Source organism: Vicugna pacos, chromosome 2, assembly GCF_048564905.1.
Source record: "Vicugna pacos chromosome 2, VicPac4, whole genome shotgun sequence".
Taxonomy (NCBI): Eukaryota; Metazoa; Chordata; class Mammalia; order Artiodactyla; family Camelidae; genus Vicugna; species Vicugna pacos.
The window spans coordinates 37,202,765-37,230,411 of NC_132988.1; the positions used below are offsets into that span (position 1 = coordinate 37,202,765).

General features: G+C 38.8%; 1 protein-coding gene across 5 annotated transcripts in view; it reads left to right on the plus strand.

Annotated features, from left to right (window-relative positions):
- Positions 1–27,647, plus strand: part of PDE5A (phosphodiesterase 5A) — a 130,786-nt gene that overhangs the window by 76,517 nt on the left and 26,622 nt on the right. For all 5 annotated transcript variants that reach the window (XM_031691520.2, XM_072938264.1, XM_015247684.3 and 2 more), the window contains exons 10-14: positions 3,453–3,628; positions 6,804–6,863; positions 19,738–19,884; positions 24,341–24,466; positions 26,154–26,248. In XM_031691520.2, coding sequence (XP_031547380.1) covers positions 3,453–3,628; positions 6,804–6,863; positions 19,738–19,884; positions 24,341–24,466; positions 26,154–26,248 — 604 coding nt within the window. The remainder of the gene's footprint in view (positions 1–3,452; positions 3,629–6,803; positions 6,864–19,737; positions 19,885–24,340; positions 24,467–26,153; positions 26,249–27,647) is intronic.

A 27,647-nucleotide genomic window follows, 5' to 3' on the forward strand; every position in this document is an offset into this window, starting at 1 on the left:
ATTTGCAACATAGGTGATAAGGTATAAGGGCAGGCCTTAACATATTAACAAGACAGGATGCTAATTATGGATGCTGGGTGGTAGGGAGGACATGGGTCTACAGGCAGGATAGAAGAGTTCACCCCCTGTTCTGCCAAGAAGCCAGGAGGAAAACTGTGGTTGGTAGCAACATCTGATCCCTGGAATTATAGAAAAGGAAGCATAATTGTGTGATTTTTAGAAACTGTCTCTTCCCTTCAGCATAATTTCCAGAGATGCTTTCAGTGCCAACTAGCTCTCAGAGCTGCTGTGATGACCACATGAAATAATGTCTGTACAAGTATTTGTGAACTCTATTAATTTTAAGTAACACTGATATTTTGCTACCTAACTGTACTACTTCCTGGTTTTCTCCTAATATGTTTTTGAATATTTTATCTTATGATTATATATATTGATTGTTTTTCACTGAGTGGTTTTGTTTTATTTTTGGTTCTGGAATAACTACTTTGTTTTATGTATGTGGTTCTGATTTTATATGACTTACAGTAGATGTGGCATCTCAAATGATGAGTTTTAAATTTCAGTATCATACCCTTTATCCACTCATCCAGATCTTTAATGAATAAATTGTGAAAACTATCTGTAAATGAGCTCAAGATTTACATTTTCTGAAACAAAGAGCCCTGTTTGTTATAAACATTTTTCTTCTTCATAGCTTTTCTTCCCCCCAACCTGAGTATTTTTGTTTGATACAATTAAATTTTATGAAAGGTGTGAAGAGATCAGTAGGATTGTTATGAATGCTGTGTAAATATGACTGCTTTCAAAGAAGAATTAAATTATATGCCTAAAGAGTTAGATAATTTGTCTTCCCCCCTTTTCTTGCTTCTGTGTCTGCATATCTGTATCCATAGGGGTTGGATTGTGACATAGACAATTCTGAGCTGTGGTTGTTACAGCCTACTCTTGCTATTTATACACTTACCATTCCATTTCATTACCTTTTGATTTATGAGGTATTCATTAATACCACTTAATGTATTCATTCAGTGACTTTTGACTGAGACAGATGTGATCCGCTGTCCAGGAGAGAGTTACTTAGCTCGATCCTAAGCCTGGCAGACTGCCTGATGGCCACGTCCCAGCCCTCCTGGTCATCTTTTCCTTCCCATACATGCAGTCAATCTTATGAAGTGATGAAAAGAAAAATCTTATTTATGAAAAGTGGCTACCAAATAGGAGAAAACTTTAGTAAAAATTGAAAAGCAATTACATTGTGAAGGATAAGGGCATGGAACATGTGACTGACAAAAAAAAATGTGAGTTGAGAGATAGCCAGGCTATATAAACAGCTCCATGTTTATAATTTGAGGATTTACAAAGGATGGAGGACATAACCCTTGCATTTTTACCATACATGGAACATGGTCTTTTAAGATACTGAATGCCATTTGCCATTTAGTCATGGTTTTTACTTGCAGTGTCCAAATTCATTATATTTTGCTTAAAGTATTTCTTAATAATGGAATAAGTGTTAGAGATGTAATCTCTGTCTTACAAATACAGATAGATAAGGGTGACTTTACTGTCTAAAGTAGGAGAACTCCCACAAACAAAAAAAGAGCAGAATGAGAATACAGATACTTTGTAGTGTTAAAAATACAGTGTACATCAGTGGTAACAAAGGGACTTCATTTGCAACCAGGCATCATCATGGACTCTGAAATCCTTCTGTGCTCCAGGAAAAATAAGAGATAACGGGCTATGGTCTTCATGGGAAAGTAGTTTGGGTCAGAGCCACAGTCCTGCATTCTTTCATTAAGTCAGTAAACATTTTTTGAGTCCTGTTGTATGCGGGGCATTGCTAGCTAAGGAAGTGGAACTGAAAAAATTAAATCTCTAGGCCCAGGATAAGTGCAGTCTAGAGAGACAGAAATAAAATACACCATGATACTCCAAGCGATAAAGTTAAGGGGATAGAAAGGAGACGTGCTTGCCTCACCCTGGAAGTGGGGGCCTCTGGGATCTCCTTGTGAAGGGAATGTAGGAATCTACTGGATAACAGGAGAGTGCAGTAGGGAGCAGTGCAGGCTGGTGCAAAAGCATAGGCAAAGGTGTGGGCGAGCAAGATGCAGTCAGGGAACTGCCAGCAATGAACTGAGTGGGGTAAGGAGCTCAGCCCAGCAGTGTGGCAATAAACTGGCCTATGGGGCTAGGCTGAGCTGGGGTTCGAATTTTAGACCTAAGCATACTAGCTAAGTGGCCTGGAGCACATGACTTACCCTTTCTGAGACTCAGTTTCTTCATCTATAAAATGGGTGTGTCACACCTTCCTCACAGTGTAAATTGTGCAGACTAGAGTTCATGTGTGTCCTAAAGCTCTAAGCACAACACCTACCCCACAGTGGGCACATGGTGGAAGTCTCTATTACAGATGTAGAAGAGATAGGGCTTTATTAGCACTGTTTTACCCAGAGGTAGGAGGTCACCAGACTCCTCTCAGAAACCAGTAAGCTCAAAATCCCATAGAGCAAGTAGTTCAATAAAAATTTGATGTAATGGATAAATCAGGAGTTTGGGATTAACAGATATACAGTACTGTATATAAACTACATGAACAACAAGGTCCTACTGTATAGCACAGGGAACTACATTCAGTATCTTGTAATAACCTTTGATGAAAAATAATCTAAAAAAGAATATCTGTGTATAACTGAATCACTTCACTGTACACTTGAAACTAACTCAACATTGCAAATCAACTATACGTCAATAAAAATTTTTTTTAAAAAGATTTGATGTAATCTTACACTTATATTGGCTATATATGTTTGACTTTCTAAGAGAGGCCAGGACTTGGCAGGATATATTATGATTTTCTTCAAAGGTTAGTTCTGCTTTTCTCTCTAAGTAAATAGTTACTTCTATGTGCATTTATTTGCAGTATCAGAAGTGATCTGCAAATACCATTCTCCTGGATGCAGAGGTGCATATTTGAAATTTGAGATGGTCTGTATGAATTGCCTGTTTCTACTTGTATGTAATTGTATTTTTTAACTTCTGGTTTCTGAGTAAGGGAAGGCAGTCTGTGTGACCCAAAATTCTGATGTGCATCAAAATTGTTCTCTTGGCAAGTGTACAAAAATCCAATTAGTCTTCAAAGGACAAATTGTCTTTGGGGACTCAACTGATCTAGAATTTGAGACCAAGTCTGGAAGAAAATAGCAGTCTAGGGTTTTTTGAACACAGGCAACATACATTTAAGACTCTGTGAAACAAGTTCTTATGTAAATGCATTCAGTTAACTTTTCTAGCTTATGTTTGTGAAGATTCGTTTGCATGTTTGGCGATGGTAAGCAGTCCCAAGAAGGAAGTGTAAAACAGTCTTCGGGAAGGGTGGTGTTTGTGAAAGTCAGTAAAAAGTATGATAATGAGTAGTGACATTTGCTCAATTTCTTGGATTGTTATAGGAGTTTGCCAACTTGTTAATAAAATGGAAGAGACTACCGGCAAGGTGAAGCCTTTCAACCGAAACGATGAACAGTTTCTGGAAGCTTTTGTCATCTTTTGTGGCTTGGGGATCCAGAACACACAGATGTACGAAGCAGTGGAGAGAGCCATGGCCAAGCAAATGGTCACGTTAGAGGTGAGCTGACACTTACAGGAATTCTCCGTCTCTGTGGCCACTCAGCTTGTACCTCTTTCTCGTAATGACACTTGGTGTCTGTCTGTTATATCTTTGTATCCTCATGAGAATCATATGATTTTAGATGATCAGATCCTTATTTCCTCTTTTAAACAGCTGATGAAACTGAGACCCCAGAATATTTTAGAAACTTGTCAAAGGTCATATCACCAAACCAGAACTCAAGCTGTTTGTCCCTTCAGTCCTCTGCTTGTTTTTGGTAGAAAGCAATCCTTGACCATAATAATCCCTTCACACAGATGTCTTCTGCCACCATCTGTCCCTTCCCCATTGCCTCAGCCTCCCTGTCTCTCCTCATGAGCAGTTGTGTTCACACACTATAAAAAACAAAAACAGAAATCCTAAACACTCAGAATCAGAAATGAGGAAAGGGGAAACTTTCAAACTACAGATTTGTGGATCCCACTTCTGAAAATTCTGATACAGTAAGTCTTGGGAAGAGGCTGAGAGTCTACACGATTACAAAGCTCCCCTAGCTGATTCTGAATGTGAACCACTGGCTTGAGGAACTGACCTCCTTCCCCAGTAGGACTATCCAAATAAGTGGGGCCAGTCCTTTCCAAGTGTATTTCACTAACTGCCTGAAAATGTTCACTTCGTGTAACACAGAAATTTCTTACATCATAGACCAGTTTGGGGAAATGGACTTCATATAGGGCATTACTTAGTCATTCAAACGCTGGTGTGAAATATATTTGAATGTTTGCCTACACTTACCTAGTCAAGATTATTGGGAATCAATGTTTGGGATATGGATGGTAACTTTTCCTTCAATCCCTAATGAAAAAATAGTTTAACTCAAGAGCTAGAAAGATATGCATAAGTCAAGATTAATCAATAACCAAGATGGTACACTTCACTTTCCACCATGAATATATATATAAAACTAATAGTTTTGCTGTAGTGTTACATAAGAGACTTTGTATTATAAACCAGTGGAAATCTCAGTTTCAAATATATGTATGTGTGTGTGTATATATATATACACACACACATATATGTATGTTTCAAATTACATTTATGTGCTCATATACATATGTGTGCGTGTGTGCATATGTGCATGACTTTAATTTTTAATTTTTTGCCATTTCCATGGTTTTGCACTGAAGAAATGAATCTAAGCCAGCTATTGATTAGAAATTTTTTTAAAAAAAACCTTTGTAGTATTGAAATTTTCAAACATATACAAAAGTAGAAAGAATAGTTTAATGAGCCCCCATGTGCTTATTAGCCATCTTCAATAATTAAGGATCCATGGCTACTCTCATTCCATCCGTACCCTTTTTCACTTCTCTGCATTCTTCTTCCGTGTTAATCCACTGATAATTTTGAAGCAAGTCTCAGGTACCATATCATTTTGTTCAAAATCTTCAAATATTTTCCCGATTGAGATTTATTTCTATTTTTGCACTGAAGTTTTACTTCAGTTAAATATATGAGTAGTTAGGCTTTCACATGGTGTGTTTAATTTCAGTTCATTATAGGAAGTCATACCTATGATCACAGGTTTAACCTTGAAAAAATTTTTCTTATGAAGCATTAGATAAAAGCTAGGGACACAAACCACTCCTATTTCCTTATGACAGGGAATTATTTTGACCTGGAAGACATGATCACTATGACAGAAAAACAACAATAATAGCTAGCCTTTGGTAAATGCTTGCTCTGTTCTCACTTGTTCTAAAACAAGTAATCTCTACAACCCGATGAGTAGGGTGCTGCTTTTATCTTCATTGTGTGATAAAATTAACTTGTGGAACTTACAGTGTTGTGTTATTTCTTTATTCGTTTATCCATGTTGCAGTGCTCTGATTTATGTAAGACTAAGTCACGGTCACAGTCTTAGCTTTTCTCAGCAAACCACCTCTGGGGTGTCAGCGGGTTAGCAGCTGTGACCTGTCAGTTTCACAGGAACAGGAGATAGCAGCTCCAAGTTTCCTGAGGTTTCTCGTGATTAATGGGTTCCAATGCTAAGACAGATCCCATGTGGCATGATATTATTACATTCTGAATCACAAGATGGTAGACGTGTACCATTTGGCTTTAGATTTTAAATTGCTTAAAATTTTAAAACGTGGTTCACGGACAACTAGTTTGAGCTGCTGAATTACTTGGCTCCCCATTTAAAGTCTAAAAATGGGATACCTTGTTATCATTGATTTTAAAACTTTTGGGGATTTTAGTAAATCTGTGTTGACTCTGTCAAAAATGGACTTTAAAAATATATTTTTAAAAATAAGATAGACCATTTTAAATGCAGCCACTACTTTGATTTAAAAGAATGTCTAAAATATTATCCCATTACTTAGTAGCTATCACTTTTGAAAATGGGAATTAATGAGTCTCATGTTAAATCATATGAGAAGATAGTAAACCTGATTTACTATCTTCTTATAACTTACTCCACGAGGTTAACGGAAAGTGTACTAGGAGTTGAAAGCTGGGTCCTGGGCCCTCTTGTCTTCTCACTGGGTGTGAGCTCGCAGCCAGGTCGTGAGAATCCCTGAGCGTAGGTGTCCGCTGTTCCTGGATGGATTTATAGGCCAGCCCTATTCTCAGCTCTTGAATCCTATGAGTATAAAGGGATCCCTGAGTCTGTGTGACATTATATCTCAGCCATGCAGTTTTTCCTTAGGAATTCTACAGCGGTTATTACAGGCCTAATCCAAGAGCCACTTCTAGACTACTTCCTTTCCAAATAGCAAAGCTAAAAATGTTACTTTATACAAAGATCTTTTTCTTAATTCTGTGCACAAGTCAAAATAACTGAAGTCAGTATTTGTTTTTAAAAGCAACACAAAATGAATTTTCTGCCAAGTTTGAGCTAATAGTATGGCTTATAAATAATATGTTTGTTATATCAACAATGTCAGAATAAAAGTGATAAGTGTTTTCTTTGAACATAGAGAGTATAGCTTTTTGTTTCCAAAATAAGCAATTGAATCAAAATCTGGGGTTTTCTTTCTGTTAAAGAAAGCAGCAAACAAGATACGGCATTCTGAGGAGTCTAGTTATCTCTGAGGGAAGCTTTAGCAGAATCCCAAGCTTGAAATTGTAGTCTCCATTTGGCAGTCCTCTCCTGTAAACCTGCGTTTCTTCTTTTCTTACCCTGCAGGTTCTGTCCTATCATGCTTCAGCAGCAGAGGAAGAAACAAGAGAGCTCCAGTCCCTAGCGGTAATCCTCCTCCTTTTTCTTTATAAAAATGACTGACTACAGGCAGCTAACTAATAAAAATCGTGCTTCTCTCCGGTAACTGCTTCTTCTGGTAATGGTCCCCTAGATATTTAATTAAATGTGGTAAACATTTGGATAGACATTTATAAAAGTATTTAACCACATCCACTTTCTTACAGGGCTGCCAAGTCACTGGTAACACAGAGCACAAGATAATAACATATTGATTTTGCAATACATTGTATGATTCTGATTTTTTTCCAATAATTGTTATAATCTTTACATCTTTCTTAAGCCAGAATTAAATCAAGTTTTCAGTTCCTGGGGAAGTATGGACAGGTGACTGCAAGGCAGTTGTTTGGCTAGAGTAACGACAATAAAGATTTTATAGCTTGATACTGATAACGTGTTCTTCATTATCAAGAATTGAGAGTGATTTTAATTTCTGACCATATGGCTTATGGAATGTTATGTGAAATTGGGTTCAAATAAGATCAGTTCCTGAATTCTCATTACATTCTTATTTAGGATGCTATGTGAGAAAATCACATGGACATGTAAGTAGAATGTCGTATGTTCTAGGTCTTGACTGAGATTGCCTCGGTTGAGATTAATGAACGTTTAAGGCATTTACACATTTACAACCAAGGCTGGCCCTCTGAGTTTCAATTTACTTGAGGCCATGTAGATAAAGTCTGTGTGAGATGTGACGAGAGTCACGTAAGGAATGAGAAGGGTATGAATGGATCACTGAGATTCTGTTTCTTTGTTATCATTGTCGTGGCTGGCCAGATGCTCACCCTCTGTGCCCCTACACGCATTTTCTCATGGAAAGTGCACAGCTCTGCTGTGAAGGCCACGCTGAAGCTGGAGAAGCCAAGCTTCTTAAGGTCACACGTGCCTAAGGTCACACTGGCAGGAAGTGGGGAGTGAGGATACAGACTCACACAGTGTCTCTCCAGAGCACATGCACGTAACCACTGCCTTCTCTGTGACGAGCTATTAGGGAGAGAGGTCAGTGATTAATCAAATGTTTTGACCTAGGTAATTCAAAGAATGAGAGTCCCATTCATTAACAAAAGGGGAAATATTAAGAAGGAAAATGGATAGATTTGATTTAGAACATGGTAAGTTTGAGGTGCTGGTAGAACAGCCAAATGGGCATCATCAACAACTAGGGAGGGCAGGACTGGAGTGGTGAGGGGCTGGTAGTCAGAACTAGAGGCGGCGATTTGGAAGTTTAATCGTGGGATATGGGGGAGTCCCGTGATCATGAAATAATAGGAATGGAGCAGTTGGGGGAGAGTGCAGAAAGATATGAAAAGCTGAGGGCAGAACTCTGGAGATTTAGGTGGAAGGTATAGGAAGAGAAACCAGCTAAGGAAAGTGGTGGTTCAGCAGGGAGGCAGACTTGGGATACAGCAGTGGCACAAAGGGCAAGTGGAACAGTTTGAAAGGAAGGAGATCCCATCAGTTGTTATAGAAAGGTTAAGAAATAAGACTGAGAAAAGGCTGCTGGGTTCAGTGATGTGGTGATTATTGAAAAGGCAGCTTCAGGAGTGCAACTGCAAAAGGGAAGAGTAAATGGTGAGAAAGATGAGGAAATGAATATAGACTATGTAAGGAATGTAGGTTTTGCATGAAAGAGAAATAGCTGAGAAGGGTGTTGGCTGAATTCTGTGAAGTTTTTTATTGTTTTGCTGTGTGTTTGAGCAGGGGTGGCTCACAAGCAAGAGAGCCAACGTATTCTTGGTCAAAGGGGGACATCTAGGGTGAGTGTGAGACTAGCACGGCAAGACAGGGAAAGAGAGCTGGACTTTGAAGTGGCTGAGGCACTAAAGAGACATTTCTTTGGCCAAGACAAGAGAAACGGGATATAATAATAGTGACTAGCTACACTTATTAAGCACTTAACATATACCTGGCGTGTTTGACTTTCTTTGTGTGTGTGAACTAAGTGTATTTAATCCACAGCCACCCTGTAAGGTCAGTATTATTAGCATTTTGAAAATGGAGTTAGAGGTTGAGAGTTGAGACTGTCCTACCCAGACTGGAAGTGATGGCACCAGTCCTAAATCCAGGCAGTCCAGACCCAGAGCCCACACTTCATTGCACAGCCCTGGAGAGAATGAGCTCAGAGAGAAGGCGGGAGAATGAGGACTTGTACACTTTATTGATTAGATCACCAAGTAGGAAGCTGAGTCATCTTGCCAAGAACAGTTGAAGGAACTTGAGGTGATTTCATCTGAAAGGTGAAGTGTCTTTTGGGGTTAGCCTCATTCGAATTGGTTGTATTTATTTTGTTCATGGTGATGTTTGAAAGAATGAGGAGTTTTTCAATTATTTAAGAAGTTAAGAGGTTTTAAGTATCTCTCACATCAAGCTTAATTGGCCCATTTGTCTAATCCTCCTAGAGTGATAAAGTTTTGAACTAACTGCATACTGTGAGCTGAAAGTTATCACAAGGAGAGGTACATTCTGAAGAGCTTGCAGGCACTGGGATTAAGTTAGCTCTAAAATGAGGGCAAGGCTACACTCTGCCATATGTGGTTTCAGATAAATAAAAACTAGCAAATAGAGACATTTTTAAAGGTAAAGCTAAAAAAAAAATCCACTGGGATATTAAACTTTGCTTTTCACTTTGAAAATAGCATAGTCTCAGAAAAATCTGAAAATTATTTTCACAATTATGTTTATAATTTTAGCAAGAGAAAAACACTGGAAAAACTGAAAATTGCTATATTGCAGTATTGTTCAAAACCATCTGTTGTTCCATTTGGAAAATAGATTTCTGGCAGCTGCATTGCGAAATTTAGGATTATTACATAGTTTGTAGGTCAAATAATTCATTTAAATTGGTTGAGATTCAGGACTGATTTCAATTCTTGTTTTCTGTCAACCTAATAAAAATTCCTTTGCAGCCCCCACTATACAGGTGCCTGCGTCATCCAGCAATTACCAAAATTGCTGTCTTAGTCACGTGTCTGATGATTTATTGCAATTTAAAACCTAAAATAAATTGAAAAGCCATCAAATACTTCTTAATTTTTATTTTTAGAAATTAGTTCTTAAGAGAATTTAAAAATGTTTTTTAAGTATACTAAGTATTTATGCCCCTGTTCCAAAAAGTTTTTTAGTCATAACAAAAATATAACAAAGTTGATAGGAAATTCAGAATCCTTTTTTTCCCCTTGCTTTACTTGAGATTAAAAAAACTCACTTTTTAATCTATTTTTTAATGTAATTTTCTCTTGACTCAAAATTGGGTGCAGCAGAAAGAAGGCCTTAAACAAGCATTTTGCCATATACCTTTTAATAATCCTTAGTCACAAGTTACTGAGATAGAAGTAAAATAACCCCAACTAACCTGGTTATGGTTATTAGAAAGTTGTTAGTTAAGATGTCCAAATGTAATAAATGTTTATTTATTACAAGTAACTGAATGTCTGATTGATTGCCTTTTTCTGCCACCTTCTCTTGTTTAGAACAGTAAATAAATAGGTATTAGAGTTTAGTTTTTTTAAATAATCTTCTTAATTTTGTCATGGAGTCAGTGCTGATTCAGTCCAGTCCCTGTACCTTCTGCTTTACAGCAGTTTCTTTCATCAGAAGTAATGTATCTAAAAGCAGACTGAGACCCTGATGTGATCCTGAAAGTTCTACTATAACTATATCAAAATAGCGAGAGAGGGAGGAGCTGACCACTTAGACAGGACTTCTAATTAGGACGGAATTTATACCTCATCTTGACTTTAACCTTAAGAGCCAGAAGCTTCATGTGACCCCTCTTGATTGGGCATGCGTGTGGTTGCTGCAGGTAACAGCAGTGAGGGGCTGAGCCTGACACCTGACCCAAATCTCTGATGCCTCAGGCAGTGTTAGAGTGTAGATCCACTTGCTTATATCAAGATGATCATCACATTCCCTCACTTTTGGGGGAAATCTACATGAATAGTCAAATTATAAATGGAAAATTTTGAGCAGATAATAATAAAGAGGAGTTGACCCTATGATCTTGATAATTAGTGTCACTGAACTGTAGTAACTTAAGGCATCCAGGAAGGCACCTTCCTCCTCAAAAGGTGCTAGAAATACTCTGAATCAGTTTGGGTCCTTTGGACCTCCTGTACACTAGCAGTTGATGCATTCATTTTTATAGATGTCATAACATGAATTAGGCTGTATCCTTTCCACACTGCAAGATGTAATGTTTGTCCTACTTTCATTTGACAAGCTAATATGACCTGTTTTGCTTTGATTTTACTGGAGGATTACTTCCAGTGGTAGCCTGAATTCCAAAGTATCATGGCACTGTTCTTGAGCTTCTTATATACTAACTAGATGTTAACCAAATCTGTGTGTATTAGTCTCAGTTGCAGCCATACATTTTCTCTGAAGTTTTACTTATAAGCATATACGTACTTTATTGGAATCTTGACATTTGCCTTCTTTATGTGGTTTTGAAAAACCATATGCTCATTATTCAAGTTTTTTGTAGTCGGTGCCTCTTCCCTATAGAGATTTGAAGGAATCCATTTATATAACGTTAGAAAGAAGGAAAATGTTAATATAGTTATTGAAGAAAATATACTAATGTAGTCCTGCTATGCCTTATTCACTTCTTTTTTCTAAGATTTGGTTCCACATGTTGAGTTGAACAGTCACCTCTCTTTGTATTAGCAGATTTCTTTCTCATCTTTCTCATCTGGTTTCCCTTCCTTTTTAGAGAACGATATTTTCTGACAGCCTTGTAAACTAATTGTGTGGGGGGTTTTCTTTAAAAACACATTTTCTGCACGTGTTAAACGTGGGGAAGAGAGATGTTAGTCTTCTGTAAAGTGTAATGTGATGGCTGTCCAAGTGGCTTTATTCAAAAAGCAGGACCCAAACTGCTCTGCATAGAAGAGAGCCCCGGCAGGGGTGCAGGCATAGGGCTCAGGGACTGCTAAGGAGAACTTACAACACCTGACTGAGCATCCCTGAAAGTAATTTCCTTAAAGAATGGATCACTGAGGAAAACACATTTAACATTTATACTAAGTGAACATGAAGGAGTAACAACAAAATTCCCGTCTAAAACACTGAAGCTAATTGGAAAAATTTGACGTTTTGTGAAAGACCAAGTTCAGTGTTTGCCCTTCTTTTCAGACTTATTTTAATAAATAATTTTCTGAATAAGGAGCCTTTTCTTAATAGTTGACTATCAGAAGTTGTTTCTGTAATTTCTGTTCTAGCTCTTGAGAACTGACCCTTTGTGCCCAAGGCAGGCAGAAGGCCTTTGCGTGACCGTTTTGTATAGAGATTATACAGCTGAGCGAACTGTGTAGCCATGTAGCCACGTGTCTCTGTTTTCCGCTGGGTTACCAGAGACCTTGCCACAGGCCGAATATAAACCTTTGTCATGAGGCTTTCACCAAAAATATGAAATTCAATGATTTTTAAATGACCCTTATAAATTTACCTTACCCAAGTGTATTATTTTCCACACATGCTTTATGGGCTTCAAGGAGACTGTACACTTTATAAATGTATTAATTCCCATAAAGTTTCCACAGGTGTGGAAACTTTATGGAGCCCCAGTGTGTCCCTTTGGTTGTGTAAATAGACTTCGTAATAAAAAATAGTTGAATAAAAGAAGGGTTATCATTTGTCTTAAGTAACTGATAAAACTCAGGAATGATTCTCTTTAACTTTAGAAAAACAGGGAATTTTATTAGTCAGGTTCTCCAGAGAAAAATAACCAGTAGGTGACTTTATAAATATATAAAATATAGCCCATTCTGAGGAATGGGCTAAGAAGTCCAGCAGTCTTCTGGCTGCAGGTTAAAGACCCAGGAAAGCCAGTGGTGTGGTTCAGCTGAGTCTAAAGGCCTGAGAACAGGGAGCCAGTGGTTGAAATCCCAGTCGAAGAGCCTGAGAAGAGATGAGATATCCCAACTCCAGCAGACTGGTAGGAAGCGCAAGGGGGGAAATTCCTCCTTCTTGTGCCTTTTGTTCTATGCAGGCCCTCAGTGGATTGGATGGTGCCCACCCACATCAGGGAGCACAGTCTACTTTATTGAGTCCACTGATTCAAATGCTTATCTCATCCAGAAACACCCTCATGGACACACCCAGAAAGAATGTTTAATTTGGGCACCCTGTGGCTAGTCAACTTGAGACATAAAATTAACTATTATGCGTGACTAAAAAAAGTAACTAAATGTGTAGTTACATTCTCTATCATTGTGTTGTTAGGAATCCCTTGTGCAAACTACCAGTATACTTGTGTTGTTGCACTTAAAAAACTATGTATTTCAATTACTCATGTCTTCTCCATCAGACTGTTAGTTCTTGAGTAATAATAACAGTGATAATAATGATGATAATGGCTGCCATTTAGTGATCGCTTAACAGGAACCTGGTTTACTGTTTTGTTGAATGAATGAATCAATCAATTGATTCTGGAAATTTCAGATTAGAAAGCCTGTGATCTAGCATGAAATACTATTCATGATCCTTCAGTTCAGTCAACAAGATTATGCTTTCTTTTTCCTTAAAGTGATTAAGAAGCTAGAAATAATTTAATAGTTAATGAAATGAATAAAACAGCCTGTTAACTAGTCACAGAGCCAGACATTTGAAGAGCCATGGAGATACATTTTCATTGTCAGCTTTCATTTTGATGAATACAGTATGATGGTTGAGAACATGAGTCTAGAGAGAGATGGTTCAGATTCCATCTCCTTGACCTCAGGCAAATCTGTGACTTCTCTGTGCCTTAGTTTCTTCATCTGTAAAAGGAGGATAATGAAAACTTACCTCACAGAGTTGTAGTGATCAGAGTTCCTGGTTCATACGCCCCCAGTAAATATTAGCTATTGTTAGTAGTTGACCATTTTAAGTAACTTCCTACCATAGCTGGTGAAAGTGGAAAACTTTTAAGGTCATTCCTCTCCCATCCTGAGTTTCCAGTGTTCTTAGAAGTGAATGAATCAAACTTTAATGACACTTAAGACAAGCTAAAGCTGAGTTTTTAAGATTACAACAACAAAGTATTCATTGTGCAGATGAAAGAAGGAATTCAACTATAATTAAAATTTTTCAAAAGTAAATAGAGTAATTGAACTGTAAGAGAAGAGGGATAATCTACAATTTGTCTTGTGTCTGACACAGCATGGTTCATTACTAATATTAACATTTGTATTACAGCTCTTTGCCAAATTAAATTAAATTTAATAGTATGGAGAACTGGTTAGGTGCTTGATGATCACAAAATTATATAATAATATATAATTATAATCAGAAAAACGAACTATGACTGTAAAGTATAGGCACTGTGAAAGTATATTCACTATGTTACTATAGAGACATATTTTGGAGTGAATGGTCTGAGATGTGTGTAGTTACCAACATCTTCTCAAATGTCTCAGTTCCATTCTTGGTGCCCCACTCTCTCCTAATCAATGTCGTGACTTACACATAAGAAACATGGCAAGTCTGTGATTTCATCCTACACTGTAATTCAGCGACCTGCAGAATAAGATTGTGTGTGGGTTTCACCTGCATTAGTGCTTCAAGAAATAGCATGGTTTAGGAGAGCCATAAAAACTCTCTACTCTTCTGACCATGACTTGACCCCAAAATTTAAAGCCCAGAGCCTCTATTTGCTTTCTTTGATCCCTCCAAAGCCACTGGCCACAGCCAGCCCACCTTGCACCTCACTGCAATACAGTGGCCACCACAGAGTCCACCAAAAGGGATTTCCTTCTGCATAACCACAAGTGAGGATTTAAATGGTATTGCGTGCTATTGATTACTAACACCCAATCCCTAATGCAGTGGTTCTCACAACCCAGCACTCATCAGAGTCATCTGGAAGGTTTATTTTAACACAGACGGCTGAGCCCCACTCCCAGAGTTTCTGATTGAGTCGGTCTGTGTTGGGACGCGCAAATTTGCATCTTTAACAAGTTCTCAGATGCTGCTGCTGCAGGGACCAAACATTGAGAGCCACTGCTCTCTTGGAAACCTGATTCCATTCTGCCTGCAAACCCAACAAAGCCAACTGTCTAATACCAAATTCCTAGCCTTGAGAATTTGTTGCCTGCCAACACTTTGCCTAATGTAGTTCAATTACAGATAACAGAAACTGCTTTAGCTATTTGAAGCAGAAAAGAATGTAATTAGGTGCTTTCAAATCATTGGAGGGGGTGGATGAATGACCCCAGGAATGAATCCCAAAACCAAACCAGATCTAGTGCACAATGGGAACTTCCATGTAGGCCAGAATCAGAAAGCCACTGAGCTATCTCCTCCTTCCAGAATCAACCATCACAACATAGTCTGGCCAAAACTGCCATCTCTACAGCAGCATTACACCCTCTAGATCCATGTTAAAAAAAAAAGGGGGGGGGTCGGTGAGGGGTTCCTCGTGTGGTAGGCACTATATGTTAGTTTGAAATTCAGGTCTCACTCAGATATACCTCACTGAAGAAACCAAAATCTACCTGGAACCCTAGCTGCAAAGGAATCAGGAAAATATATTTTTGAGCTTTCTTGACTCTTCAGAAAATGAAGGCTCACTAGATAAAGGTTAAAATAGGTGTCAGGTTAACGGAGTCTTGCTGCAGTATCTACCACAGGGACCAGTGAATGTCTCTCTGGTGCAGCTGAAACATAAACAATGAAGAAGAACTAGCTATATGAAAACGTGAGGGGATGTATTCCTGGCAGAGGAGGAGAAACAGTTAAACAGGCCCAGAAGTGAGAGTGTATGTGTGTGTGTTATTTAACCTCGAAAAAAAATTGGCAAAAATATAGATACTTCCCCACCCTTGCATAAAAAAAAAAATAGATGGCAGTGTCTAAAAACTCAACTTTTCATTTAGAGTGTTACTGCAGTAAGTATAGAAGCTACTACATACCTAGCCCAAGCCTCCTCTGCACTCATGCAGAGTTTGGGATCCTCTATCTAAGCCAGTCGTGTGAGCAAGCCAGACAGAGTGACATGTGTGAGGAATCAAGCATGAAAAAGACAACCATAACAGCTAAGGTGCCCCGTCCATTTACTTGAAAGGATAAGAGAGTCGGAGACAGAGCTTGGGCCTTGTACAGGAAGGTCACTGGCAAGATTTCGATGCCACTCAGAGGGTGGCATTGGGTTGTAAAGTGAGAAGGCAGTAAGAAATCCTGGAGCCCTGTGGACACAGATAAATTATACCTTAGAGACAGTCTAATCCATCCACCACACTTTACAGGTGAGAAGATAGGCAGAGAAGTGGAACATCTTGTTCAGGGTGACAAAGTCAGTGGAACATCAGGACTAGAACCCCTAATAGCAAACATTCCTTTTTACCATGTGTTTCATCTTGCTTTCAGGTTTTTCTTTTTATGATCATTGTCTAATGCCAAAATGCAAATGTGGTAGCTGATACAGGATTTTGCCTCCTGATGACCAGTTTATTTAGCTCCTTATCAATCAGGTGGTATTCAAAACAACTGGTTTTGGTGAAGGATCACTGAGCAACTAAAATATTTTTATAATCTGAATACTGCTTCTTTTAACCCAGTTGAATCCTGTTGCCAAAGGTACTTCCAGTTCCACTCTTAGCAGACTTCACTTCCAGAGTTGGTTGGTTATTTTCATTCGGTTTTACATTTTAGAAGGATGGTGAAAAGGGACCAAGGCAGTAGAAAAAAAGTCATAAAAAAGGGCTTAATGAAGAATTTCCTCTAAAGAGTCATGAGAGGCAACGAGTTTCTTTATTAGTTTGAGTGGCAGATGTAATTAAAGAACTCAGAAGAAAAATGACATTATACTACCAAACTGTTTGCCAGGTTAAACTTTTAACCCAGGGAGTTTTGTGTATTTTTTGCATTCCATATTTGGTTAATTTGACACAAATTAGAATTCTCAACTTTAGAAGGACTTAACTATATTCAGACTAAGCACTAAAACAGCTAAATGCTCCTGCCTGAGAAGACAGGCATTGTGCTCTCATATGTGGAGGAATGAGTTGTATCAGGTAGTATCATAGTTCCGGAAGTTTTGAATTGTGTTGTCACCTGTAATACATATACACAGGTATAGCACCTTACTGCATCACAGAATAAAATGTATTATTTGTTCATCTTCAATAGCAAGTGCAGTAAGTTGTATCATCTCCTGAAGAAAAAGTCAGAAATCTCACTGTACAAATTCTAACAAATCATACCATCACTGAAAGGAAAAGCTGTGAAAATCCAGAACTGTACATCCATAACCTCTCCCAGAAATACCACGTACTCTTCCGCCTGCTATTAGTAAGATGGAGAGTATTTTATTAAATGGTAAGTTAGAATGACAGGCAGTGTTTTGCTTAAAACCCCCTTTATCCCAAGCCGTTTCAGGGCAGAAAGAAAGTTGAATTCTCTTGCGATGTTCAAAGCAGCAGCTGACAAATGACATGTGACTTTCTCGTGGCTTGTTAGTAATCGATCCCAAGAATTCTGAACCTCTGTATCACTGACCAAAGCTTCTGAAGGAAAGTGTCGGCCTTTCCCCCTAGGTCAGCTCAGAAAGGTGTGCTGTGGCGTGGCCGAACGAGCAAAAGAAAGGATTCTTTTCTCTCAGTAGAGAGTGGAGCGAGGCACAAGCCATGCTGGCTGTCTTTATCCCATAGCGTTTAGAATATCCTTTGTAGAAGGAAAAAAAGAAAACTTCCTGCTGTAAGAATAATGATGCCCTAAGGAACAAACATCTGTTCTCTCATGCAGTGTTTAAGGGAGACAGTTGTGATCTGCTTTGAGTTAAAAGGTGGGTTACTCCCACCTCCGCACTTCCGAGTTCCCCTGGAGTCCTCTGCTCCATCTCTGATGTTGGGGGCTGGCGTAAACAAGGCAGCCCTTTATCTGAACAGTTTCAGTCCTCCTCTCTTCCCCTAGTCCAGCCCACGCATTAGCCTGTGGAAATGACTGAAAGGAATGCATTTCTCGACAGTTTGGGGCTTGGGGAAGGACTCTTACTTTGGAGTATGAAGAGGGTGACATTGTTTTAAAGTTTAGACACATCTGGTACGTAACAGTAACATGAAGGTCAAGATGAGCAGAGACTATGCAAGTGCCCCCGGCTTGGGAGGGGAAAGCTCTAGATTGCTCCCTGAGGTCTTACTATTTTGACCTTTTTACTTCGTAAAAGATGGAGGTAAAGCAGAGCATACTGATGTGCTGGATACTCAGCAGAAACTTAAGGGGTTTGGAGGAGATCAAGATCAAAAACATTAAAGGGAAGGAACCTGGTTCAGATTTCTTCACTTTTCTTGCATCTCCCCCACACCAAGTTCAAGCCTCTTTTCATCAGGTGAATCTGGCCCACCTGGCTGGGGCAGGTAAAGTGCCGGCAGAGTGAACAGTCAAGGGGGTGGAGGAGTCAGAGTTCCAGTAGGTTCTGACGCCCGCGAGTGGCCACCAGGAAATATGGGAGAGAAGCCGGCTCAGTCTGAGGGAGTCAGGGCGCCTTGGCTGTGGCCAGTGCTGCTTCATGTGATTTGGGTTCAGTGTGGCCTGATTTTTCAGAAGGTGCCAGAAACCCTTTTTGTTGTTGTTAAAATTGCCCAATTTTTAAACAGTGTAACAAATTTGGTGATTTTTAAAAAATATTCAGTACCAAACAAAACTTAGATTGGAATGCACATCCCAGTCTGCTAGTTTTCTGATTTCAGGTTAATGGGCTTTACCCTCCTAGAACTTAACGACTCAAATTAAGTGAAGGGAATGAGATTTTTCCCTCCCATTTATTTAATACATATTCAGTTAACAAATATTAAAACTGTATCTATCAGTAGTCACAATGGAAACAAAGATGTGTTAGATACCGCCCCACCTGTTGGTTGCAGTGTATTTAGGAGACAAACAGGAAATTACATTATAGTGAACTTTGTGTGATTAAATAGGAATTCCCAAGGTAGGGTTAGCTCTGAAGGGCATTTAATAACTCTTCTTTGGGTGGGAGCTGTGCCTTCAAGAAGTCCTCCAGTTAAAGAGAGTATGAGAAGCAGGAGGTAAAAGGAACACTGATGAAAAAGAGCAAGGTGTATTGAAGAAATAGCAGGTGTTTACTATAAATAAATGATTAACAAATCAAAACCAAGGATGTTAATTAAAAAACAATCCCTCTCCAAAAAAACAAAACCAGCTTCTCAACCCATCCCAGACCTACTGAATCAGAACCACTGAGTACTTTCAGTGGGCACCCTAGGTGATTCTTATAATCAGGCTTGGGTGAAGGATGTTCTGTTAGTCTGTAGAGATTGTGTCAAATTTGAGAGCTGTGTAGTCTGCCTGCGCTGGAAGCTGGGCTCTATTCCTTAACTGCCTGGGCTGTGGTGGGTAGGATGTGGTCCTCCATGCTCAAGTTTCTGTACTTGAAAAATGGAGCTACAGTATCTGTTTCATAAGGTTGTCTTGCTAATTAAACATAAAGTGCTTGGAACATTATCATTATCCTGCTCACCACTTGATTTTCAGCTCATGGTACTGAGACAGGTCCAGAATAGTTACTCAGTAAATATCTGTTGAACAAATAACACTGTGGATGTATAAAGGGGCTGGATAACTGGAGTCCTTAGTTCTGCCTGCTGTTCTAGGTATAGTCACCCTCTCTTCTCCTGGCTTACCCAGAACAATTATTAGTTACCTGCGTGTGGCTCAGATTAAAAACAAAACAAAACAAAACAAAAAAACAGGAGTAGCTCCTAAGCTCCTATATGAAAAGATTTCTAGTGTATTGCATTAAAAAGGAAAAAAAAAAAACCACAATGTACTTTTTCCCCATAGCAAAGCAAGAAAACTTTATGACTCACTGCTGCTTTAATTAACAGCTTTATTTCATTTTCTTCTTCTCCCCTTACCTAAGGCTGCTGTGGTACCATCTGCCCAGACCCTTAAAATCACTGATTTCAGCTTCAGTGACTTTGAGCTGTCTGACCTGGAAACGGCACTGTGCACAATCCGGATGTTCACTGACCTCAACCTTGTGCAGAACTTCCAGATGAAACATGAGGTAGGAATGCAGTGACAAAAGTGTGTGTGTGTGAAGAGAGAGAATTAGTTTTGGATACTAGTATGGAATAAGGATTTTTCAGTTTCCATGATTCATAAACTGTCACCTAATGTACAGCTGAGATTTTTAAAGAAAAAAATCAACCATTAAAAGCACAGGAACGGGTTCCTACATGTATCAAGCACCAGGCTGAAGAACAGGGGAGAGTGTCCCCAACAGTGAGAGCAGGATGTGCAAAGGCGGGACGACAGAAGGGAGGGGGCGGGGCCGTGGAGCGCTAGTTGAGGGTGAAAGTGGCGAGAAATGCGATCAGAGAGGAAGGTAAGAAGCAAGTCATGTAGCACCTTGTAAGCTATTCAGAGGAATTTAGATCTGATCCTGAGTCACTGAGGAACTTTAAGCAGGGAAGTAACATGATCTGATTGGGGAGGTTATAACACAGTAGAAAGAAGGACCAAAAAGATAGTGAACTCCTTTGGAAATGAGGGAGTAAAGGGGTTGATGTGAAGCGAGGCTCTTGGTTCGAGCAGGGTCACCCACAAAGATGAAAACTGATTTTAACCCCAGTTGATTACCTTATTCACCTCTCAGAAAATAGCGAGACTGAAATCAATACCTTCTAATATCAGTTGGGAGTTATCAGGGGATTCTATTTTGTTTCATAATGGCCACGTGTATTGTATCAAAGAATAAGGGAGAATAGAAAGGACCATTTGGGGGAAAAAAGTCAGTAATTTGCCTTTAAGGCTGTTTTTTTTCTGTCAGTTGAATGTCTAGTCTCCTTGTAGAGATTTCGTATCTGAAATTTAAGTACCTTGAAGGCTTCCGCTATTTAGCAATCCTTTAATTCATAAAATGAAAATTTATTAACAATAAACAGTGTCCCCAGCACTGTGCTAGGTGCACATTTCAGTGATGAGTCGTCCCTGCTCTCAAAGCCTCACTGAGGCATGAAAACTAAGGACTAATATAGCTGAGGTTAACACAGTGTTATTTATGGTATTACTCGGGGCCCAAATCTGGCTCTTTCTTTAACCAAAGTTTATGTTACTGACCTCAATCTTGTGCAGAACTGAGTGAAAACAAAGAACAACTGTCTGTAGACTCTTCTCTAATAATACTTCACTCTATTAGAGCATGTTGATTAAGAGACAATGTATCATTCAATTATTTTAAGAAGCTCTCAAGAAAGGCTCTTTGGTTATGATTGTCCCTGTTTTACAAATGAAGAAATTGAGACGGCAGAATAGAGTAGAAAGCTCATGAATTTTGAGTCATAGCTCTACTAGTGATTAACTCTAATTTCCTTGGGCAGCTAATCTCTTACGTTCTCAGTTTTGTAATCTGTTAGCCGGGGATAATGGTATGACTTCCCCTGTGGGAGTCTCGTGAGAATTACTCACGCATGCACGTGTATGTGTGTACGCTATCAGGTTTCTTTACTGTAGGTTATAGGGCTCATTTTTAAAAAGTCCTTTCTATTAATAGAATGAAGATCTCATTTAGAGCCAGAAGTTCTAAATGTGAATAGCTCAGTTCTGCTTCTTGCTGGTTACAGGACCTAGATAGTGACTCAGAAACCTTTCCATTCCTGAGACCTCCCATACTTTAAACTAGTAGCGATCCTGTTGAAAGGGCCTGGCCAGGACAAAGGAATGTGATCCTTGTGTCTGTTTACAAAATTCTTATGAGTTGATATATATCTTATTTCTTAAAAGCATAAGTTTTTAGGTAGCATTTGGGTATTGGATCTGAAGATAGTCACTCAAAATTTCTTTTGCCATCTTTAGTCTTACCTTTTCCTGAATTTTTGTCCATTAGGCAGTTATTTCTCCTCAGTGTCTCATGCATCCACTCTCCTATTCTGTTAGAATAACTGCTGTTCCACTTCCGGCCAACATCAGCTTGAACACCGCCCGCCATCATTCTGGTTGGCCTTCCTGCCTTGGTGACTCTTCTGTTTATTTCAGATATTATTGTCACTATAATTTTAGGATGGTAAAAGTAATACGTTTTTGCTAGAGACAATGGCAGCATCATGAAGTGCCCTGACACAGAATATTTCCTACTGAAAAATATGTCAGATATTCATGTCTCTGCCGGGCTTCCAGATCTTGGCTTGCTCTCCTGTAACTCTTGCTGATCCCGGAAACAGACTCCTGACTCCAGTGGGACAGATGTGCATGTGCTGTGCTTATTTTCACCTTCTGTCGTTTATGTGTCATTCCGCCCCTGAATGGGCGGCCACTTCCAAGTCTGCCCCACTTTATGCCACAGCGTGCTTTTCTCTTCCTCAGAGCCCGACTCAAGTCTCTGTTCCTGGGAGAATGCTAGGATTGACTTCATGCCACTTGGAATGCTGTTGACAGTTAATAAATTTGTGCTTTCAACTTTATGTGAATTTATTTCCTTTATATGTGCACTTTTTTATTTTCACTACTGATTGAGATTCTTGAAGGCAAGAGTCGAGCTATGTTTTCTCTTTCTTTTTTTCCTCCCATAGCATCTTAAGTATGCCACTCAGAACTTAAGAAGCTTTTGTAATTGTTGGAAACTGATTTGATGTATTGAGTGTGCTTCCTAGGGTCATCCAGACTGTACGTAATCATCAGTAGACCTGTACAGAAGACTGTTCTACAGATTTGAATGTGCCGGGCTTATCTACAAGGCAGTTAGCAGATCTAACCATAATTTTCCTAAATGCTGTTAAGAACACCCTCATAAAAGAATCCAAAACTGCACTTAAGTTTAGTTACTAATTACTAGATACAGTGGGTAGCCATTGGGTTACCAAATTCAATAGGCCCATCTTAATAGGAGCATAGTAGAGTAGTCCATCAAGAATTATGTTTCATAGAGTCATTTTTATCACCATTTACATTATATGATATATATGCCTATTTAGTTATACCTACAGATTTATGATTAGTAAAGAGATATGTCCATGGGTTAAATTTCTAGGTTTTCCTGCTTATTTTCCTTGATTCTTTAATTAGTCACCAGTAATGTTTTACATTTCAGTGTATAGTTTCTAAGCATGTCAAAGTCAATAGCATTATTTAAAATTCTCCTAATAAGATGAATCTGTCATCTTTGGGGCTGACTTTGTTCAGAAATGGTCATGATGAAAGGTCTGCAGTGCACTTCAAGTTAGCACATGTCAGTCTTATGCACACAGAAATCCTCTGCAAGATACAGTTACTCAGGGTGAAAGAACAAGGGAACATTCGGGTTCTTTTTATCAGATTTCCCTGTGAACTGCGTCATAGAACAGGAACAAAGAGATCTGAAAAGAAAAGGGAGGCTATGAAAGCATGGATTTTTTTTCTGCCAAATCCTCTGTAGGCGATTTCTACCAACAAAGAAGAAACCTTGTTTTTGGCCTACTTCTGCAGCTAATCAGACTGTGCTGAATATTGTTAAAGCAACATTCTTTCCCCTGGTACTTTTCCCACTCCCCAGGGCACTGCCTTTGTGTTTGAAATATCTCCAGTGATATACGTCAGGAGAAGCACATATTTATTTTTAAAGATTCCCAAAAGTATAGTAAATCTTTCAGAACTGAAGAGAGGCAGACTCTGATGCTAACACAAACACAAAATTATCTTGTTTAGGGCCCATGTGTCCCTGGAGATTTTACTGACCACACCACTTAGGAGCTGAATTAAACCCAGCTTGTGAGGTTTTCTGAACATTCTATCCTTTTTTCTCCCAACTTTTAAAATGTATACATTAAAATACACACACACACATGCACGCACGCACGCACGCACTCATTCACTCACTCACTTCACTCACCAGGGCTTTATTTTGCATTTGCATATATTATTTTTTTAAATTAGTTCTTGGTAACCAAGCAGTAATTCTGCCTGAAAATTTAAGCATGGTTTAAAAAGGACAAGGGTCAGGACTTGGAGTTCCAATTTGTCCTTGGGCATATGCTGTGTGCATTGCTCCCAACCCACCCCCAGAGCCTGAAACATATGCCTTTGCAGACTGACAGAATGGGATCAGAGAAGAGCTGGAGAGAGGCTTCTTGCATGGCTCTCTGAAAGTGAATCCGTGCACGGGTGACTATTTGGACTCTCCTAATTCATGACACACGGACATGATATCTTTTAAAAAGCTAGTCTGTGCCTTCCCCATGACAAAATACCTTTCTTAGCGGTCCCCTGCATTTTACATCTAATTTAGTTAGCGTGGGGGTTAGCGTGGTAGGCTCTGGAGTCAAGCTGCTCAGGTTTGAATTTTGGCCCCAGCCTTTACTATCACCGTGACCTTGGGCAGGTTACCTCCCTGAATGTCAGTTTCCTAATCTGTAAAATGATCAAAGTAGTAGTGACTCCCTCAGAGTCCCAAGGGTTAGACGTAAATGCTCTGTACAGTACATTAAGATTAATACATGTGTGATAAACGTTAGCAATTATTATTACTCCTTATGCTCTATTTCCTAAAGGTTCTTTGCAGGTGGATTTTAAGTGTTAAGAAGAACTATCGGAAGAATGTTGCCTATCATAATTGGAGACATGCCTTTAATACAGCTCAGTGCATGTTTGCTGCACTGAAAGCAGGCAAAATTCAGGTACTTATTAGAGCCATTTATGTATTTAAAACATTTTGTTGCTTTAGTAGTAAAATTTATAGCATCTTCTTTTAAGTTTTTTTTAATGTGCACTAATGATGATTGAGAATAATATTTATTGCCCCTTACAAAATAAGTTACATTTTGTGAATTATGAAGATTAGTATGGCAAATTACTTATTAATTTTCTTTCATATATAATATATATGGCTTTAAAAAAAATCTTTACAGTAACTCCAATGTTAAACTTAATAGTGTTTGGACAAATAAATACTTCCTTCAAGGAAAACCCTACCATATAAGAAAAAGTATCAAATTTCTTCTGCTCCCATTCAACCTGCTGCATAGTAGAATTCCTCAAAAACTACTCAGTGCCTGCACCTGGCTCCATAGATGAGTCTAGTGTTCTCTATTGCCTTTTCTCTGGAGCCCTCTGTTAAATTTTATAAGTACTGTTTCATGGAAAGGGTTTTGGTTTCATATACATTGACCAGAGACTGTCTACAAGGAAGATCAGTGCAGAAAACGTTGAAGTAATTCACTCCTTTCCAGGCCAAATTTTTCGTATCTGTGTCCTTAGATCCTAACTTCAGTGGGAATCGACTAGTTATTCTAGGGAAGTGGTTCCAGGCATCCATCATATAACTTTTTAATTCAGAGCTTTCATGCTCTTTTGATTTAGTAAATTCTAAAAATATTATTCTTTGTCTCTACTTTCATAGGGTGCACATTTTGACTGGCTAGAGCTTAAAAAAGTGGTTTTTGTCTGAGAAGCCCTATGAAAACACCATAGTAGTATTTTCCTGCCATAGCAAACATTTATAAGAAATAGGGTAAACTTATTTTGGGGTATGGGAAGTTCACAAGGACCAGACCACTGAAGACTCCTTGCTTTTTGTGAAGAATAAAAAAACGGTGATTTTTGTGTATGTTGAAGATAACGCTGTATAGAGTGTTGAGAGTTCCAGCAGAACAGAGCTGATAATAATTTCAACTTGTGTTTTCTTACTAATGAAGAACAGTAATATAGATAATTCAAATGGCAGGTATTAAAAAATAACCTATATTTGACTGGAATATATCGTGCAATGTTTTAAAGCCAAATTTTCATTTCTAATCCTCTTTTTTCTGTTGTTTTGCTAATATTCACATTGTCTGTGCTCCTTAAGGATACAGCAACTGATAGTAGAGAGTGAAGGCAGCAGAATCTGCAGAGAACTAAAAGTCAGAGAGGAAACAATTATTTAAAGTTTTTTTGAAATGATCAACCATCAGTCAATGTCATAAAATTAAAGAGAATAATTTAGAAAGCATTCGTATTAGTAAAAACAAAACAAAACTGCAAAGAGCAGAAAATTACATTTTAGTAAATAAAAAAATTAATGAAGTTTATTTGAGTCACTCCACATACATGTATATAATTAAGAATTTAAAATATTTAGTATAGATGGACAGATTATTGTTTGAGGCATTTCAGCTTTTTCTGTTGATAATAATAATTCTATTCTGAAGACAAAGTACAACTGATTCCCTGCAGAACAGGATTCTAGCATGAGTCCTTTGTGACTATAAAGAAACATATATAAAGTACTGAGAAAAAAAACACAATTGGTGAAAAGAGGTAGTGTAATGCGTTTTACCAAATTGTTCTTTCTCTTTCTTTCCTCCAATGTCTTTGGTCGTGCAGAACAGGCTGACTGACCTGGAGATACTTGCACTGCTGATTGCTGCCTTAAGCCACGATTTGGATCACCGTGGTGTGAATAACTCTTACATACAGCGGTAAGGCATTTGCCCTAGCAAAAGAAGAAAATGTTTCTTTTAAATTGTAGGGCTGTCTTTTTAAAAGTAAAACCCACAGCAAAATTTGATGGTTCAAAATTTCAGTTGATCAGGGTTCATAACATACTCTGGTTTCATTTAAGATGGGAAAAATAATGCATGTCCAGTATTGTACTGGTAACATTTCTGGCCTGAAATTCAAAAATATTTATGCTGAGAATCTTATTTCATTAGGTAATTACCAAGAGTTTGTTTTAGTTTATGTGCATCCAGCTTAAGAGCTTCATTGGAAAACTATTATGACTAGTACAGAAAGGGTGGAATTTCACCCTGGAATAAAAGATAATATTTGAAAGGTGCTTAGCTTGGATCCTAGGTTCTTGTTTAGTAAGTGCTGACTAGAAAGAGGCTTTTGGTCTTAGTGAAGGAAGTAGAGGCCAGTGCTGGAGAGCTTGCAGTCAGACTGGGATTCAGGTAAGTTCTTGTGTGTCTGTGGGCAGGGGCGCTCATCTCTCTAAACCTCAACTTCCTGATTTGTGAAGTCAAGATAATAGCATACCTACCTCATCGGGTTGATGTACGTTTTAGAAGATAACACACATCCATACCAGCTAGAATGCCTGATAAATATTTAAGTGTTAAATAAGTCTTAGCCACAGATGCTAGTTCAGACAAGTTTTTCAGCCCCCTGTGCGGACGGACCGTGCTTAAGTACCATTTGCAGCGACAAATGAGATAATAAAGGTGATACCACTTTTCATCAGATCTTTGAGCCACTGTGACATTTTTATTTTCCTGCAGCAAGTTAGTTGAAAGGCCTACATTTTAATGGCGAAACTGCTAACTACTGAGCTTTTTTTTTCAGTATGCAAGTGATTCCACTAGTACGTAGCTCTCTCTAGGAAAGTCGAGATGTCTGATCTCTTGAGGGAAGTTCAGAAAGCTCCCTAATCACATTCCTTTTATCTAAATACAGTAAACAGAAAACTTCATGTGAAAAGAATTACAGCGATGTAGCAACCATGTCCTCTGCTGACCTTAGATGGGAAGAGATAGCAGGCTCTTGCCTGCCTGTCAGAGCCTGGCCGTTTCCTCTTTAAAATCTAACGTTTTGGAGAACTGACGAGTGACATGGCCTTTGCCCCCTGTGCTCTGTCATGTGATGGTGGTCCTGAGCCTCCTATCAACACAGGAGTCGTTAGGACAGGAAACGAGGATGTGAAAAGATTTACAGCACAGGGCCAAGCGTGGCCTGCAGACCAGAGCCGCAGAGCCGCAGTGCTGCCTCCTCTCCCTCCCTCAGAGCTGGGCGTAGTGTTACTAGGATGTGGATTATTACGGTATGGAGTGCTCTAAGGCACCATCTTGCCCTGCTTTATTTAGAGTGAAAGGAACACGC